Here is a 19,903-nt window from a genome sequence, read left to right on the forward strand (position 1 = left end):
CTGTGTTTTACCTTCAGTATTGTGAAAATGATAAGCAGGAAGGAACATGGGGCATTGCCCTGGGCCTGAGCAGACTGAAAATCAGATCTATTTGGCAGCCAATAATAAGAGATTTGGAGTCTTTTTCAAGACTTTACCTCCTTTGGAAGAACTGACTTCTCCGTAGGAAGTTAGGGAAATGTTTCACAGTGAACAGAGTTTGTGCATGGGTGTTAGAAGCTTCTGCAGAAAAGAGCAGAGGACTTACGTGTCCATTCTGTTTTAGTTGCCACTGTCAGCAGATTTACAGTAACTTTATCATTTTATGGTTATTATGTCTGAGGAGCAATTACAGACAGGGTTGGCAATGCTAAATTAAAGAGAAGTACCAAGGATGTATGTCTCCCTCAAAGCATTGTGCATGTTTCCTCTTTCTGAGCCCTCTCTTGGTCTCCCTGTTCTGCAGTTTCTCTTGGATGTCTTTCCTTTGTTTCTGGGATCCTGGCATTGCGGCGTAATAGGACACAGGATTAGCCAGAGGAACTATGAGCCCAGATGGGACTCTACATCCAGCTCCCTGTGTGATTTTAGGAATATTTTCAAAGTTACTTATTTGGGTATTTCACTTGTTTGTTTACTCAGTCATTGTTGGTCTTCCTCCCTTTTAGCATGTAGGCTCCCCAAGACCAGGGACCCTATGTGTCCTGTTCATCACTCTATTTCTAGTTCCTTGAAAGGTGTCCGGTGTGTACTAGGCATTGACCAATTTGACTGACTGGTTGAAGGAATTTTTATCTTGTGGAGGGAGGAAGGGAAAGGAAAGTGTTGGGGATCCTGAAGTTCTTTGTAATCTAAAATTAGGTGATTCTCCTCTACTGTTCATATTACTCCTTAAGGAGGAGACAGAGAGAATATAAATATATGTAAGTTTCCATAAGCAATCAGTATTGAGAGGATGTCACATGTAGAGATCACTTCTGAATCATTAGTAAGGATTGATTATGCACATTATGCTGCATCTGACTTTATTGCACGATTATTATAGTCTGCCTTTACAAATTAGTGATCCATGTTTGTCATATATATCAACTTTTCTTAGAAAATTATCTTTTGGGCACAAAACTTAGCCAAGGTTCGGTGGTTATATTCCTACACACTCTTTGAAATTCACCAGGTTTACAAACTTGAGTTTGTAATATAATAATTTTGCCTTGTGATAAATATGATCTGGTATCAATAGTATGGATTCTTAATCCTTCCTTGTGCCATGGAACCAATTGCCAGATTGGTGAAGCATTTTTAAGTGTAAGGTATAAAATTCATAGATACAATCTAGAACAACCTGTCTATGTTTCCATGGACATAAACGTGGCAGAGAAGCTAGACTGAAAAGACACGATTGGACGTCTCTTCTATGCTGATTGGACAGGTATGATTCCTGTTATGATAGCTTCATTAATATCTTAAAGGCAGCTCAGTTTGGCACAAATCAAACCATCAGATCTCTACTTACTATTTGTCTTCTTCAGTTTCTTAAAGCAGCATTTCTCTTTAGTCTGAAATAATTGTTCGGTTGATTTCATTCACTGAAACTCTATGGGTGTAACTCTTCTTATTTGTCCAGTGTTCTTAGGTACCACAGAGATATTGGGGGAGGATTAGATTCGATTTTTGATTTTCAAATGTTCTTTTTGGTATCTAGGTTGGTGATATACAATAAAATACGGTAGTAAAGGCGTAGCATTCCGATCAGAGTACTTGGGCATGAATCTTGTCACCCATTTAGCTGGCCTTAGGTTAATTTCTTAATTGCTCCTGAAGATACTTCATCTAGAATTTAGGACTATGATGTTGCCTATGTTAGAGGATCTTCTGAGTATTGTGCGAGTTAAGTTACGTGCCAGGCGCTTTATGAGCTAAGTTGCTTAGCTGTCTCTGAACGGAGCCTCCCTGTCCCTCAAGCTGGGGCGGCGGAGGTTTGATTAGATGGAGTGAGTACCAGCTGAGGACCCAACCCCAGTTCTGAGGTTCGTAAGATGTATCTCAAACCCTGCTGGGCTTCCTTCTTAATTTGGAAGGTCTCAGTTGCTGCCAGTGTCCCCTCACCTACAGCACTGCGTGCGTTACTGAAGGAGTGGGATTAAGGCGATCCCACAGAAGATGTGCTTGTTTCCATCCTCTCCAGCCCGCAGAGGGTATGATGATGACCCACTGAGCAGTCATCTGGAAAGAGCCAGGTCTGTTTAGTAAAGTACTAAAAGTTGATTTCATTTATATATGCCCTAGTCGTGCTCCTTTTTCCAGATCAAAGATTTATGTAAGTGTGAGTAGTTTTTCTGTGCATCAAAGTGTTTGTTCACATAAAGCCAGCAGAGCGGGGCTACCATTTATGAGCCTGTCTCCTTATACTGGTCACCTCTGACCCAACCTGTCTATAAGATCCCTGCCCCTATCACTGAAGTCAGGCATGCTGTCAGTACCTTCAGCTTGTGACCCCCTATACAGCAACCTCAGATCTGTTATCTGAATCTAACTATTCCCCGCCTTGGTCTGTATCTTAACCGTTGTCTGGAGTTGGCGTGTGCATTAAAAATTACGCATCAGTGGAAAATTTAAGGTTTCTAGGTATAAATGAGTATGTAGTAAAATGTTTGAGGAATTTTTATTCATTCATGACTCACCTTATCACTTAAAAACCTTAGGTTTGGTTACCTATGAAGCAGATGAAAATTAGTTTACTTAATCACTGGCAAGAACTGTTTGAGAAAAGTAATCGGAATTTTCAGATTTTTGAAATTTTTTTTCTTGATTTCAGGAAAGGATATTATCAATCTGCAACTACACTGCAGGGTAGTCCTTTGATATTATATAAAGGCTTTTAACAACCTAGAAACATCACCAATAATTTATTTTTCCGTTTCACTACAAAAATAACCATGCTGAGTGGTAAAAGGAGCTGGTCCTAAACGGAGAGGGTTTATTGTCTCAGGACAGTCATGATCATGGAACATTGGAAAGAGCACGTATTATTTCATCAGTGTTGGCTGTTATAAATGTGAAGAGAAATGAGACTGAGAAGTAACTTTGGGAGTTTCAACCATAGTTATAGTCATTACATTTGAAAAGCAAGACAAGTTAGTCAGGCGATTTGGGAAATACATTCAATGCTGCCACCATTTTTAAGTCAGGTAACTTAACTTCATCTGTAAGATAGAATGACTGCTTGCTCCTGTAAGTCTTCGGTTACCCTTTGAATATTCCTTTATCCCTGTTTTCACTTTTTTCTAGTGGTACTTGAATGATGGTGGTAGGAGTTTGATACATAGCAGCAAAAAAAAAAGGGTTTGGTCTAGGGAAAGTGCAGTCCTTAAGTTTTGAGTCTCTGCTGTCTCTCCATGAAGAACAGACAGACTTGGTTTTCCTCTTTTGTGCTGTTCACTGTATTAGAAAATGCAGAGTGAGGAATTAGTGCAGAAACCAAGGGTTGAGAGCTCACGCTCTTGTGTTCCCTGGTTGATGATGAATAAAATAAAACCACTCGGGTTTGAAATAGAACTTATATTGGAAATGTATAAATTTCCTGTGTTTTCTTGTGGTAAAAATCATACTTAAGAGTGTCAGGAATGACAGATTTGGAATTAACTGGTTTTAGATCATCTGACATTTTAGAGTAAGATGTCAGATATTTACCAGAGTTACAGGGAGAAAATTTGATAAAGAATGTGTTAAATAATAGCTCTTGGTAGACATTAAATCTAAGCAGATAAACTTTTTTTTTTGCTTGCTTGCTTTTTCATTCATTTATTCAATAACATATATTGGGCCCAGATATCTCGAGGGACTTGCAGTTGGTGGGAAAGGCAGATCTGTAACCTGCGCTACAGGATAGAGGGTGCTGGTGGATGGGTACCATTCTGGCTGGGAGAAGGCTTGACTGCTTGCCTGCCCTTCCCTCCGTCCACGTGGCTGTTCTATTTTTCCTCTCCTTGTTCACTGCTTGCGAGCTCAGTTTTAGCTGAGACTTCTTCCTGTACCAGAATGGCCTGGGAGCCCACTTCCAAGTCTTTTGGCCCTAGTTTGGAATTGAGTCTGAGCACAACTTTCGCAAACTCTTTTGGTCCCAGTTTTCTGTGTGCGGGCAGCTCACTCAGTGGTTTTCTCGGCGCTGCGGCCAGCCCCGTGCTGGCCGGCTCCTGTGTGTCCACGTGCAGCCTGTTCTGCCCGCGTCCTGGATCATCACTGGTCATCGGGGCAGCCTTTAAAGGCATGTTTCTTGTGCCTCCTACCACTGAAGCTCCTCTTTTGATTCTTGTTGCTTATAACCCAGAAGAAGTAGGAGAGAGTTTTAGGAATTGAAAGAGTTTATTAAAATTCCTGTGGAGCATTTCAATTTAGTAAGGGAAACTACCTACTTTTTCTGTTAACTATAAGAAAAGACACGTGTAAGTGTTTTTAAGAGATCCATTTTATTCTATACATATATATACACATACATACATACATATATATATATGTGTATATATATATATGTGTGTGTATATATATATATATATGTGTATATATATATATATATGGAATGAGTTAGCTTAACTTTTCTGAACTTCATTCCTCTTTTTTCTCAAATGTGGGGATAACTATATGCCTCCCAGGATTGCTGGGAAGATTTAAAAGAGGTGGTAATATTAACAGTAGTAATTGCTGGGTAAGGTTTTTCTGTTTCGTATCCGTTACTGTTCTAGGACCTTAACATATGCTGCCTCGGTTCATGGAGAGGGTATTAAAGCAGAGCAACAGGTGTTCAATAAGTATTGATTGTATCTCGAATCCTTTCACATCTGTTAACAACCTAGCTGTCCTATTTCTTGTAGCTCATTATTTTCATATTTCTTTCACAGCAGATCTAACTTGTGTATGACTCTCTACATAATGAAAACTTTGGAGTACAGACCGGGATGAAAACCTGGTTCTACAGTTGCACTAGACGTACATTTTAATCATGCTGTGCCTTGGTTTTCTCGTGTACAGCAGGTGCTAACATCCAATTCTCCAGGAGCTAAGGGAGTTAAATGAGATGACCCATGACGAGCAGCTGGCTGACCACAGCACTGGTTCTGACTCTCTCCTCTCCCTCCGTGTGGGCCGCTCCCAGCAGCACTTCCTCTGGCTGCTACCCCAGGCCATCTCACTTCAGGCCATCTCATTTTAACGGTTCTCTTGGTCATAGCTTTAAACACTGAGGCAAGCAAGGTGAATGTTCTCCCTTTTGTGCCTTATTCTCTAGCCTCTCATCCTTGTGTCTGGGCCACAGGATAGCAGAGAATACTAGGCATGCACAAGTTTCTCAGTGAATACTTACAGAGCAGAATAAAAGGACAGGGAAAAAACTCAAACTGGTTGCTATTTGCCATCAAGTTGACTTTCTTCTTTAGCCTGAAGAAGATGACTGTCCATGGAAGATAAATGCATAACTTTTTAAAGATGTTTTGTTTGTTAGTTTTGTTTTTTAAGCAGACGAGGCTGGTGGAACGTCAGATAGGGGGAACCTGGGAGGTGTATTAATTTGCTAGGACTACCATAACAAAGTACCGAAGACTGGGTGGCTTAAACAGCAGAAATTATTTCCTCATGATTCTGGAGGCTGCAACTTTGGTTTCTTCTGAGGCCCCTCTTCTTGGCTCTTAGATGACCCTCTTCCCTTGGTGTCCTCACATGACCTTCCTTCTGCCTGTCTGCGTCCTTCCTTTTTTCATAACGATGTCAGTGATACTGGAGCAGGAGCCACCCATATGACCTCATTTTACCATAATTACCTCTTTAAAGATGCTATCTTCAAATACAGTTACATGATGAGTTACTGGGGGTTTGGACTTAAATATATGAACTGGTGGGGGCAGGGAGGGGGGCATATAAGTCAGTCCATATGGGTGGCAACCGAGGGCCTGGCACAGTGGTTGTTTTCTAAGGGTCTGTGCTTCTCTGGAGAAGATATGTGAGTGACTGTTTTGTTGAATCATAGAGCTAGAAAACATCTAGATGAAGAATACTTGCTTTTGATTTCTGAAAAAGTAATACTTTGCGCTGATTTCTGGGGGGAAAAAACTCACTAGGACTTAGTCTAATTTTTTCCTTTATATATTATTTTTAGGCTAAAGTAAGATAAACCTTACTGTTAAGCACCTATTTTTTTTTCTCACCTTTGAATATCCAGTGCTTTGCTCACAGAATGTGTCAGGAAGTAGTTGTTGAATTGAATACAGGTGATTTGTCTGCCTTTGGACATGGTCACAATTTCATTCACCCACAAAGGAAACGAATTGTCTTTTCCATGGTCATTAGAGAAGACTGAGGGCACATTTTATTGCCTCAGGATTTTGGGACTGAACTCTTTCTAATGTCTGAATTCTTCTGCTACAGTAATGTATTTCTTTATGAACCATGTTTTTTAAACAAAGAATGTTATTGCTTCCATTTCCTGAGTTGCTTTTTATTTTGTGCATTATTATTTGCTCTTCAGACTTCTTTTTCTTTGGAAGAACATAGGCATAATTTCCTTAGACATAGATCAAAACTAGATTTGATAATTAAATATGCTGCAACTTGTATTATGGAAGAACAATAAGCAAAATACTCGGCACAAATTTTTTGATTTTTGTTTCTAATTATTTCAGAATATTTCATTTCTTAAAAATATTTTTAATCATAAGGTAAGCTTTGATGGGTTAAAGGAACAGGTCTCCAAAAGTATCCTCATTACTCATGTACATGTAAATAGATGTCTTTCACAAATACCACAGAATAATTTAAGATAATTTAAAATGGGGCTGTCAGACAGTTTTCATATACACAGGCAATTTGTGGCTTCAAAATGCTACTTAGTTCCCTAACGGGAAACTTTTTTTGGTGAAGATTAATTTATACTTCAGACATTAATTTTTATAGTTAGTGGAAATAACTTATTCTTACAAAATATAGTAGTAAAAAGGTAATGTTTCAGCTCTGTATCTCTTATTTTGTTTTTTCCCCCTTGACTAGAATTCTTATCTTTGTTAGTGCTTTTTGCCTCTTTTTAAAAGCGCTTTAACAGTTCAGAAACTATATGAGAAATGAAAATAATTTCTCTTCATTCTAACTACCCCTGTTTACAAGCCCACGGTTGTTCCTCATATTTGGTGAGAGCCCTGCTTTTGTTTAACTACCTCCGTCAAGTCTTGATGGCTGCTTGACCATTGGAAGTTTGACATTGACTGAAATACTCAAGGTTGTAAGTTTCTAGAAAACTAATACTTTGCTTCTGTGGACCTTCCAGTGTCTAGCACAGGAGTAAATGAAGGTTCCATGAGAGGGGGGGCATCTAGAATATGTCCTACTTTTTTCTTAATAGCTAGTGGCAGGGTGAGGAGAAAAAAGACAATATAGAGTAATGCATATTTGTACCAAGTGGTAAGAAAAACCCATATTTATACTAAAATTGTACAAAATGTGCTCTCATAGTCACGCTTTGCATTTTGGACAAAATAGAAGATGCTTTTACCTGTGTGAAAACATACCAAACTGTCCACTTTATATAGAAGCAGTTTTCAGCGTGGCTGTTATACCCCAATAAAACTACTTCAAAAAATGTGAATGTGAAAAACCAGCCTATCAAGTTTAGGGATATACAGTTACATAACAAACCAATGATGAAAAGTAAAGAAGTGAGAATGTTTGATTCAGAATAATTCATTGTTACATGTTTTTAAGTGCAGTCCTCTGCATTTCTGTAATATTTTACAATAGAAAATTTAAAATTTAAAAAAAAAAGGAAATGTTTTGATGATATTTATCAGCATATGTATTAGAATTTCTAGTGTCGTGGTTTAAGCATCATTTCACATATATCTGTAACTTAACAGCCTAAGTGGGGGTAACGTGATTAGCTTGCCAGAGCCTGGAAGAGATTACATTTGTTAGAGATATGTAAAAAGCCACATCCTGAGCTTTAGTAGGATGACTCAGAGTCTTAATTTGCTTTATTAATGAACTATTAACATAGTAGTTAATTCTAAAACTATATGTTAATGTGTAATCATTAATAAAGATTTTTGTTTTCTTAACATAAAGATTAATGGCTGTTAATTAAAATTAAAGCTATCTCTTATGCTGAAGTACCAACTAACATTGATAAACTTTCCATTTTTTTCTCTCAAGAAGTATTTTAAAAAACAAAGCTTAGTATAATTTTATTAGAATGCTTTAGACATGATTAAGTCATTTTATTTTGTCCTACAGTCAGCTTCCTGAGGTGTAATGAGAAATCTATTTCGATGTACAAGTGTAATTTTCAGTTGTTTCCTTCCTTCCTCCCTTCCTTTCTTCCCTTCTTCCCTTCTTCCTTTCTTTCTCTCTTTCTTTCCTTCTCTTTTAAATAAAATTTCCTATCAGTGTGTGCCGGACTGTCTCAAGTGCTTGATTAGACCATCTGCTCTCTTTGGAAGCCTGGTCCTGGCTTCCAAGTTTACTCTTGTGCCGTCATTGTCTGCTTCCTTGCAGGGCCCTAACGCAGGGGGCCGTGCTCTCAGCTGCCTCAGCCCTACTGATTCTTTGAGTCCCTGAAGCCTTACTCTGAACCTGCCATTTCATACTCTTGTTCTCTGTACCCCACAACTTTACCTTTTGATTATGTAATCTGTTGTATTATTTCTTATCTTGTGTCTCAACAAAATTGTTTGCTCCTAGAGCAAACAGCATGCAGTTAGCCACAGAACCCATAAACATTGGCATTATACTCATATGTTACCTTATTTTGGTTCAATTTTTACAAAATCATTTGAAGAAAGGATGGATAGAATGTTGGTTGGCTCACTCTGCCCATAGCAGGTCCCCTGTCACAGTGTCTCCTCACGTTACTCATTGCATCATCAGGACATTTTGGGAGCAGAAGTGTCCTTGATTTGGGATTGTTCAAGTGTCTGGTTTCTTGGGATCCTCTCATCCGCATCCTTGGTCTCAGATTAAATGACCTTTCAGTACACTTATGTTTTCTGAAGTTAATGTTCCCTTTGTTTCCTAAAACCCCAATGTCATGGAACTGTGCTTGCTAAAGCAGGAGTGGGGTCAAGAGCTACCAGGCAGATCTGGAAGCTCAGCCCTCTAAAGAGTGTAAGTGGCCCAGAAAGTCTCTTTCTGGAAAACCACTTAATTGATCATCAAAGCCGTTCCTAAAATCAGCTTAAGCACACATTAAATTCAACTTGTCTTAGATGAAGTCTCCAGAAGTCTTCTTCAGCTGTGAAAATTTTATGAGACAAACGAGATTTATTGTCGAGCTGTTGATCTCTCCAAAACGTTTTGTGTAATCAGAATCAGGTGGTTGGTGAAAAGTTTATTTTCATAAGTTTTAACTATTAAATATTTTTAAAACTCATTTAGCTGGTTGAAATAGAGAACTTGAATTCAACATGCACTGATTCTTTTTTTCCCTATGTAGGAAAGAAAATTAAAATTAAGGGGGAAGTAATTAAATACTATGTATAGTCCCAGGATCTTTGCTAATAACGTACTACATTCCTTTTGCTGTTTTCTTCAGGTGATTGAAGACAATACCGGCGTCCGCCGGGTGGTGGTCACCCCCCAGTCTCCTGAGTGTTACCCGCCAAGCTACCCCTCGGCCATGTCTCCAACCCATCACCTACCCCCCTACCTGACTCACCATCCGCATTTTATTCACAACTCACACACGGCTTACTACCCACCTGTTACTGGACCTGGAGATATGCCGCCTCAGTTTTTTCCTCAACATCATCTTCCCCCTACTATATATGGCGAGCAAGGTGAGAAAATTGCTGGTATCAGGGGCTGTTGGAACTGGTCGCAACACTTAAGTGGCTTAAGAGAACCAGAGAGCCCTTTGTTTCTTCTGTAACAAGCATGGTAGAAGAGGTTCCACCTGCTGTATAAAAAACTCATGGGAAATTCCTAGCTTCTTTTGTTCTGAATTGTGTCTTGCAGCTCTTTCTTTATATTTTTCCAATTTCTGCCCCCGTCCCACCCCACAGAGAGCAGGGAACAGGTTAGCCACTTTTTGTTTCAGAAAAGGGGCAGTAATCTATCATCTGTTCCCATGTCCTGTTAACATTTTTATGTGAGAGCGGCCTGGGGTAGAGCTGCAGCGTGTTGCTTCTGAGGCATCCGTGTGGTCTTGCAGTAGAAGGGAACTTGAAAAGGGCTTTGTGCCCCATTTCCAATGATAGAAGACTGAGGTCTCGGTCACCTCTGGGTTTCCTGGATGCTCTGTTGCAATCTTGGCAGAACTCAAAATCCCTGCACTGTTGACGTGGTCTTCCTGAACCCTGTTTTTAGTTTAAGGATAGCCATTAGTGCAGCCACAGTCCACTCGTTGTTAGGCAGATACTTATCTTGAAATGAAAAAGAGTCTCAGAGATACCGGCATTATGTCTTTTTAGTTTTGGCCTTGGCGTTAGTTTAGTCTAAAGCCCTTCTCTATCAAAATGGAAACTGCGAAACCAGATACTGAGATTTTAACCTCTAGGACTTTACAAAGTGATTTTCTTCTGTGAATTGAAGTGTTTTATTGTTTCAAAAACATTTATTACGTTGGTTTACAGATAAATTGTAAGAGAGAGAAATGCCTGTTAGTTTTGGAGGAAGTTATCACCTCACTTTCTCTTAAATATTTTACATGTATATATATATACATTTATATATTTCTCTTAAATATTTTACATGTATATATATATATGCATTTCCCCCTGTATGTTCAAATCCCATTGGATTTTTTTATTAACAAGAGAAAAATTTGAGATGGGTATTTTAGGTGAAATACCCTATATCCCTTTGTAACTTGGGGATAGAATTTGACTTTTTTGTAATAGTCATTAGAAAGAAATTTACTATAATTCAGAAGAATGAGGTGCTGTTATAAGAGGATGTGGCAAGATGATAGCAAAAGATGAAACCAGTACTTTAATAAGAGGCATCGATAACTTCCTGCCTCTCTAGTCTTCTTACCTAGTATCATAACACTTTAAAATGTCAGAGAGTGGGCGTCTTCCATGAAACCATTTGGATAAATACAAAAAATTCAGTTAATTAACTAATTTTTTAAAAAGTATTCAGTACTTTGACACAGTACACATTAAATACTTGAGCATTTGTTGGAGCTTGGATCTGGTTGGGTTGGGTCTGATTTCAGTGACATTGTGAAAAGCCTTGGCTGGTGACTCATTGCCGGACGAAGAAAGTCTGACTTGCCTCATTTTAGCAGTCTTTTAGACGGATGCCCTACAGTTACTGTTTTGTGAATGGTGTCCTTTGCAATTTTAGACAACAATATGATTTAAATCACCATTAGAGTTAAGCAAAAAAAAAAAATTGTCTTCATTTAATAGGTTATTGTAGTTTAATTTCATTAAAATAACACAGAGCAATAATGTACAATAAAGTGCCTTTATTGATTCCAAATTAAAGAAAGCAGAAAACAAAAATCCTTTGCTTTATAAATAAAAGCCATTTATATATTCTCTTAGCTTAGTTCTCAATGTTCATACACCTAAAATCAATTTAAACATTTAATTTCCCAAACCGTATGAGTTTTAAAAGTTCTTGATGTTTCAAAAGATTATTATATTGGTCCCCATGGTGAATATTTTAAATCTCAAGTATAATGCATTGTGATATTTAAAGCCTTTACCATTCTTTTTATATGTTTAAATATAATTTATTTGGGCATGCACTCTTTGAATAGGGCTGTGTTTCTCTTGTGCAAATTGGTTATCCTGTAAAGATTTGCTTTTTAAAGATCTTCCTCAAGCTGTATGACCAGAAAGAAAATGAAAAGTGAACAATTGAAAACATCCGTTACGTAGGGTGAGCATGCATTCCTGGTGTGCCTAGGCCAGTACTGGGTTAGGTCTCTTGTTCAGAGGAATAATTACCCTAATCACCCTCAGAGGTACTCAGGTTTAGATGGTAATTTATATGGTCACTCTGTGCATGTGGGGCATTTTCTTATAAACATGTTAAGACCCATTATCTGTGTTACATATTGTCATTTTTATTGTCTAAATATAATTTTTAATTGCATAAGATTTTTAAACATTTTCCCCTAAGAGTGTGAGATAACTTTGCAAGCTCCCATTTTCTTTTGAGACACTTAAAAATGTGCATAGAAGTTTCAGACCATAGATTATTATGCTTGGCACCAGGTTGCAGAGATGGCTTATATTTACCAATAAGTTCTCCTTAAACATCTCCTCTGATTCTGTGAGCATCGATTACTGAAAAAGGGAAATTTCTCATCTCATTTGAGTAGGTTTTGTTTAGTTGGCTCTTCTTCATGGCACAGAGACCTCATGATATTTTGGTTGTTAAGTACTTTGCGATAAAAATGCTATTCTGTGCATAAGGATGAGAGTACTTTTAAGTATCTCAATTCTAAAAACCCAGTATTTAAGGAGATATTTTATTCTAATTGTTTTTTTGATATATTGCAATTACTAAAAACAATTGATAGGCAAAATCAAACTTAGTTACATGTTCAGCTAAAATATGAACTTCTGGTGGACAGTAATCTTGTCTTCAGTATTTTCCATAATTTCTGGAACATTTCTGAACATACAGTATAGTCTTTTAATGATTAGTTATTCCTTTATTGGTTAGAAATGAATAGGGATATTTTAAATGTATAATATGCATATCGTTTTCTTAATGTTTTTTATATTGTATTTAGTAATATGTTAAACTTCTTCCTTCGGGAGTCAGGTCGCTTGACCATTTAATAATTTATTATTGAAAATGTAGACTGAACTTGTATTTGTCATAATCTTCGCTTTAGAAATTATACCACTCTATGGAATGTCCAGTTACATCACCCGAGAGGACCAGTACAGCAAGCCTCCGCACAAGAAGCTGAAAGATCGCCAGATTGACCGGCAGAATCGCCTCAACAGCCCCCCTTCTTCTATCTACAAGAGCAGCTGCACGACCGTGTACAACGGCTACGGGAAGGGCCACGGTGGCGGCGGCGGCGGTGGTGGTGGCGGCGGTGGTGGCGGCGGCAGCGGAGGCGGGCCCGGCGTTAAGAAGGCGGAGCGCAGAGCCAGAAGCAGTCCCAAGTCGAATGACTCAGACTTGCAAGGTAATGATCAATGACGTTGGCTGTAAAGAGTGAATGATCCAGACAGGGACGTCCTGAAAGAAACAGCTTTTGCCTAAGAAGGCTCTTTCGTGGCAGCTGGTCTTTATGCTAAGAATGATTGGGTAGACCTTCTCTTATCTGTTTCTCAGCCAGGACAGACTATTGTATCATCTCCTTTTTTATTAATACTTCATGGCAAAATATTATTTCTTTGGTCACATGCTGTTGTAACATTGTACTTAATCTCAGTAACAAGTGTCAGAAAGTGTTTTCATGTTAGCTACTTCTGTTGTTTCTGTCTACATAGAAGGATGTGGAAGGGATCCAAATTAAAACAATTAATCTGTCTAAGAAGTGTAGGACTAGTTCAAATCTGAAAATAATTATACCTCATTAGATGAGATGTAATTACTACCGCACGGTTGTGAAATTTATCATGGTGTAAGGGAATATATTTGTTTCCCTCTTCAGTTACTGTTCAATGCCACCGTTGGCAATTTGGATGACGCCTTCATAGACCAAGAATAAGGAGGAATTAGGGTCACTGCATGTGGATGGAGAGACATCAGCTCAAAGGGGCATGGTTTTTTTGTAGCTTAATCTTGTGGCTGAAGATCAGTTAATTTGGGGAAGAAAGTATGTGTTTTAAGTGAAGTTTTTAGGTAAGATTTAGAGCACCCTGTTCTGATGCCATAGGAGGTAAAAACAGAAGCTTTTTATATCGAAGACTGACTTAAGGAAGCAAAAGAAGGTGCATTTTGATAAACTAGGTGCATTTACAAAGATAAATAAACACAAAGACATGTAAAAGACAAGGTGTGAACTGATTATATCGCTATTAAATAGTCCTTCCTTATTGGCCCTCACCCAGGTAGAAGCAGGGACTTTGTGTGTGTGAGAATGTGTTTGTGAATGAAAAAGACTGAATTTGTGTATGGCTGATTGTGTAGGGAAGACTGGCCTCTGTGAGGGCAGAGGAAAATTAGGTAAAGCCAGGCATTGGCGTCAACATTTCCCTCCCTGTTATTCATATGAGTGAACTGTAGCATAAAGAGGAATAGTAAGGCACAGGGAAAAGTGAACAGTGATTTCTCTGAGTGAAACGTATTACAGGTTCTTTTAATTTTGTTCTTTATTCTTTTCTGTTTTTCAAATTCTATGTAGTCATCATGCATTTTCTTGGAAGTATTAAACAAAACATAAACAAATGTATAAGAGAGACCCAAGATTTAAGAGGCTTTCAGACAGTTCTTAATGGAAAGTGCTCTGTCTGCCATATAAGATAGTTTTTAGTCAAATGATACTATAATTTTTAATAAATAATATTTCTATAAATTTATTATTATAAATATAATAAATATAAACTAATATAGCAATGAATAACAAATGTTATATAAATTTATTATCTAAAATAAGTGTAATAGATATAAATGTAAATAAATATAAGTATATATAAATTTATTGTTTATAAATAATAATGCTATGATTTCTAAGTTTGAAGTGTTACAGTTTTACATCATGAACATTTAAGAGAATTCACACACACACAAAATTAGAAGTGAGGTTTCCTAAGTAGACTTTTAGGCCATAGATAAGAGAAAAAAAAAATGTATAAGCTCTCAACGGAGAGCTTATAAGGTTTGAACTACTTTGATTACTTGATTCATTCTTTTGCCCTGCCTTGCATCAAAAAAGATTTAAGGCAGATGACATAAATATGTATCATAGAGGCAGATAAAATAAATTTGACTAGTATCTAAGGGGCAGAGAGAAAGTAAGAGAAGAATGAGATGAAGCAGGGTTGAAGGTAGCATACACAGTTAATGTAGTTATGAGTTAACTATGGTGAAAGTAAATACATTCCTTAATATGCAGGTATTTCATATCACATACACCTGAATGTGTAAGCTGCTCTATATTTTAATATTCTCAATAAGCTGTCAGAGGAAATGGATTTCCATTGAAATCTGTACTGAAATATTTGCTAGTGTACATATGTTGACAAGCATTTTGGCATTTTATGTTCTGACAGAGAGTCTAATTATTCTGAGCACCTTAAGCTCTTTACTTTTGTGTAGAAAACATGTAACTAAGGTGGTAACAGTGAGACCGCTTTTGCTGTGGGCTTCTGGGAGCGTGTGCTTCACAATGAAAAGAGTTAGAAAATATTTTTATCACACCTTCAGTTCGAAATTGCTCTCTTGTTCTTTTTCTCATCACCTTTCTTGCCTCCTCAACATCATTCCAAGTGCTGCTCTCCACGTGTTTAGCTACGATGTAAAGAATCAGATGGAGGATTATTTTACACACTCTAGCTCATTCCAGTAAGAATCCGAGAGGGTTTTACATGTTGAGTAAAAAATAAGTATCCATTTTCCCAAGTGAACTGAAAATGTACATCCTGACAAAAACCTGCACACAGCTGTTCATAGCAGCTTTGTTTATAATTGCCAAAACTTGGAAGTAACCAAGATGTCCTTGAGTAAGAGAAGTGGGTAAGTACACTGGTACATCCAGTCATGGAGTATTACTCAGTGCTAAAAAGAAATGAGCTGTCTAGCTGTGGAAAGGCAAAGAGACACCTTAAATGCGTGTTCCTAGGTGAAACAAGGCAGTCTGAAGAGGTGCATATATGCTCCAGCTATCTGATAGGAAAAGACAAAACTGTGGAGACGGTAGAAATATCCGTAGTTGCCAGGGTTGGGGGAGGGAAGGGTGAATAGTCAGAGCACAGAGGATTTTTAGGGCAGTGACACTACTCTGTGATACTGTAGTGGTGGGCACATCTGTCAAAACCTCCACGATGTACAAGACCAAGACTTACACATACCCAAACGTGAACCACAGACTTGGGGGATGGTGATGTCAGTGTAGGTTCATCAGTCGTAACCAGCGCATCACTCATGTGGTAGGTGGGGCAGGCTTTGTGTTTGTTGGGGCGGGTATATGTCAGCATTGTCTGCATCTGCTCAGTTTTGCTGTGAAACTAAAAGTGCTCTCAGAAGTCGTCTATTAAAAAAATACATATCTAAGGAAATTGAGGATGAATAATATGAAGACATGAGTAAGGTTGTACGTAAAAGAATCCTGTAGAATTGCTTGATGTAGGCATGTATTTGGCTTTGAGCCTCCAGGTTGCCAAAGCAAGGAAGAAAACATGAATCAGGTGGAGTAGGTGAACAAAAGCACCTCTTGTTCATGGAGTCCATTCTGTCGGTCATAATGTTTCAACCCCGTCTGCCTCAGAATGTGGTTGCTGGCTCAAAGGACCCTAAGGGCTGCTTCTCCCTTCTCGTAAGTGGGGGCATTCTCCCAGTGTATCTTTTTCCTTGAATTTACTGCAGCTGACTCATATATCCAAGAAATAAGTCTCTCAAATAATTCTTAAGTTTACAGTGCCATCTGATTAATATTAAACTGGAGTTAATACTAGTATGATTGACCTGTTTACGTTTATATGTGGTTTGTGCAAGATTAGGATACATACCTAACCATGATGTGTGGCTTGTGGTATTCTGCAGTCTACTTAAGTTAAGATGCCCACTCTTCCAGAGAAGAACCTTTTTCCCGTGGAATTCCCTAGCTTTTGAGGGAATCTACTTCCGTTACTTACCCCCTTTTTACCACATAGAAAATAAAATCTGTGGAAAAAAAGAAAAGAGGGGCAAACTTCAAATTTGTACCTGGTCTTGTAACAAAGAAGCAACAACTTACGTTAATCCAAACAAATAAACATATTAAAAAGATAGAGATAAGTTAATGACTTGCTTGCATCCTGGTTCTCTTGGTTGACTGTACTTTAGGAACACTGGTGGAACTTCAAAAACATGCAGATCCCTAAACCTCATTTCCAACCTGCTAAACCCAGAATCTCTTCACTTGATCTGACTTCATGTCTTCTGTCAAAACTCCGCTAAGAGTAGTGGCCAGCCAAGATGGAGAACTATTGTTATAATACGAAAGGTGTGGTCACTAGGTTGGACATGACGTGAGGCAGGAACTTTTTAATTCACCGCTCTCCCCAACTCCTAAAATTGTCTGTGGCACATAGTAGGTACTTAGTAAATATTTGTGGAATGAAACCTGTCTTCCTAACTGCTTTGTCTTCTAGAACATGTCTTCTTTTGAACACATGTAGCTATCCTGCCGTTCCCTCTTCCAAGAACAAATTGTTTGCACTGCTCTAGGATAGTGCTTTGCAGCCAACTCCTCTCATTTACTGGTACCTTCAGGAAAGTGGCTTAGTCAGGACAAAGTCCCACAGTACCCTTAGGGAAATGTAGGATTCCTGTTTCCTTGCACACCTTGGAGTCGGTGGTGTGATGTGGGCAGAGGACTGCTGGGCTTTAGTATCAGACATAGTGGACTTAGAATCGGGTATGGTCACTTGCTTTTAGTAGTCCCTGAATCTCTATACCCTCATCTGTAAAATGGGTATTTTAATTTCCGTTATAAAATATTTAAAGTAGCCTAACTCGGTTCTTAACATCTCAGTATAATGGTCACCCTTGTTACTTGAATATTCTTATCTCCCTCTTGTAATCTTAGGATCAGCTCTCAAGATACACCCCCTTCTCAAAACAGGTATCTTCCTACTCCTCGCACTCCCCCCACTGCAAGTCCTTCCCCTGTAAGTAGCTTACTTCTGCTTAAACCCATCTTCATTTTGAAAGCTAAACTCTGCAGTCCTGGACCTCTGCCTCTGAAAGTCGCATCTTGGCTCTCAGAAATTGCACTGGGATAGAAATGAGCCACCTGCCCCAAGATGCCGGGTTTCACACAACCCATCGCCTCATTAGGGACCCTGAAAGTTCTGAGTGAGCTAGAACTCTGGATCCCCTCTTGGGGCATCCTTGATCATGGACCGTGTCTTTGGCATCTCCTCATACATACATTTCTTAGAAACCTCAGTGTGAGAGAGACCACCCTATGTTTTAAGATACGTGATTGTCCATCTTCCTCTCCATCCCATCCTCTATGGTATGGCTGAGGCTGCATCACATCCACACATGCTATTCCCCTCCTTACGGAAACTCCATGATGGTCCCCATGTCCAGAGAACAAAGTCTAAGCTGCTTAACACTTGCCTCCCAAAGTAATTTCCCCATCAGATGCCCAAAGTTTTGCCCCATTTCAAATATATGCCTCATCCTCTTGGCTTTTCCTTACGATCCCTCCAACTTAGTTCTTAAGGGACCAGCTGAAATATCACCTCTTCTGCGAAGCCTACCTGTCTCTTCAAGGCATAATAATGGCCGATTGGTTAAGGGAAAATATTTCAGGAATTTTTCCCTTCTCCTTCTTTTCCTTAACTAGCATTTGATTTTAGATATTTTAGATCTGTGCTTGGGCACCATATCCATAGTTGTTCAAGGGCGAGAATGAAAAAATGTGTCCTTGTGTGGGAATGTTGTGCAAGAGCTGGGCCTTGAGCCTTTTCTGTGGCCAAAATCCAGTTAAAATTGTCATGTTCCTTTTATCACAGAGGCTAAAAAAGTTTCTATTGTCTTCACTGGGGGAGAGGGGAGTCTCATCTTTCCCTTTTATCCTTGGAAAAAGCCAAAGCATATGATATTCAGGAAGTTACTCAGTGAGATACAGGTTTGTAACTGAAATCCTTCAATTTGCTACCAGAGTTGTCCCTTTGTCATGAATCCTCAAAAAGGAGACTGTAAGGTTATCTGCTAGTATTGTTTTAGAAAGAATATTGTGAAGCCAGAGTGAAAAAGAAAAACTTTGGTGAAGATTTACTATCTAATAATCCAAAAAGACCTAAACAATCCCGTGATTATGGGGTATGTGTGGGGGGTGATTGGGGCAGAAGGAGGGAGAGAATAAACATCAAGAGTGCTGTATGTCACAGTCTCCAGGTAAACTTTTTCTGTGTAAAAGTGTGGGGGCAGTTGGTACTTTTACATAGCAAAAACCGTAATGGATTTGTAAGGTAATGGTAGGTAGGTTGTGTTTTGGACTGTGTTATACGTAACATGTCATTTCACTAGGCCTCAGTTTCCATTTCAGTAAAATGAACTGTTGAGTTGGAGTCAGTGGTTTTCAAATCTTATCAATGAGCAGATGTTCTGTTTTCAAACAGTCTTATGTGACTGCTAATTAAATACAGTATCCTTCCTCCTCTACCACCATCTGTCTGTCTGTCTTTCTCACACACGCGTATGCACACACACACACACACGCACCCCATGAAAGCAGATGGAATTGGTGCTACAGACCTGTGGGACTCCCTAGGTGGTAATCGGGCACAGAAATGTTTGAGAACTACTGGCCCTTTGAGTGCCAAGCAGTTTTTAAGGAAGATTTTAAATGGAGGATGCAGGAGGCATTCAGTTAAAACCCCTGATTTAAGTTAAAGCGTATTCCTTTTGTGTAGTACCAGAGAAGCACATACAGGTGGTGGGAGAGTCCCTTTTGTGTTGCTAACGTGTTTAGTAGCTAATGTGAAGACCTCGAGAACTTAGGGAACTCAGTGCCATACGGGAAAATTTTGGGACAAAATGGTAAGAATTCCACATGTAGGAGAGAATGAAGATAGTGCACACTTCTGGCATTTGACCTTTGGAATGATTGACAGTCCAAAGATTCAGTTATACTTTAGGTGGAATTCCACCACATAGAATCACAATTTCTGATTGTAACATTGAAAGCCGGTGACAAAAGCAACATTCTCGTGCTTTTCTCCTTCAGAGATCAGGAACTACCTTCCAATCCCAGTAGGGTCCCTACTACCAGGCTTTTGTATTCCAGTTCCTTCTCAGATGACCCTCCCTGACA

The 19,903-nt window shown here is 38.8% G+C and overlaps 1 protein-coding gene across 4 annotated transcripts in view; it reads left to right on the forward strand.

The window, feature by feature from the left end:
• FNDC3B (fibronectin type III domain containing 3B) overlaps positions 1 to 19,903 on the forward strand; it is a 311,856-nt gene that overhangs the window by 171,262 nt on the left and 120,691 nt on the right. For all 4 annotated transcript variants that reach the window (XM_072960949.1, XM_072960966.1, XM_072960956.1 and 1 more), the window contains exons 5-6: positions 9,545 to 9,788; positions 12,812 to 13,114. In XM_072960949.1, the coding sequence (XP_072817050.1) occupies positions 9,545 to 9,788; positions 12,812 to 13,114 (547 nt within the window). The remainder of the gene's footprint in view (positions 1 to 9,544; positions 9,789 to 12,811; positions 13,115 to 19,903) is intronic.

The sequence above is a fragment of the Vicugna pacos genome, chromosome 1 (assembly GCF_048564905.1).
Source record: "Vicugna pacos chromosome 1, VicPac4, whole genome shotgun sequence".
NCBI lineage: Eukaryota > Metazoa > Chordata > Mammalia > Artiodactyla > Camelidae > Vicugna > Vicugna pacos.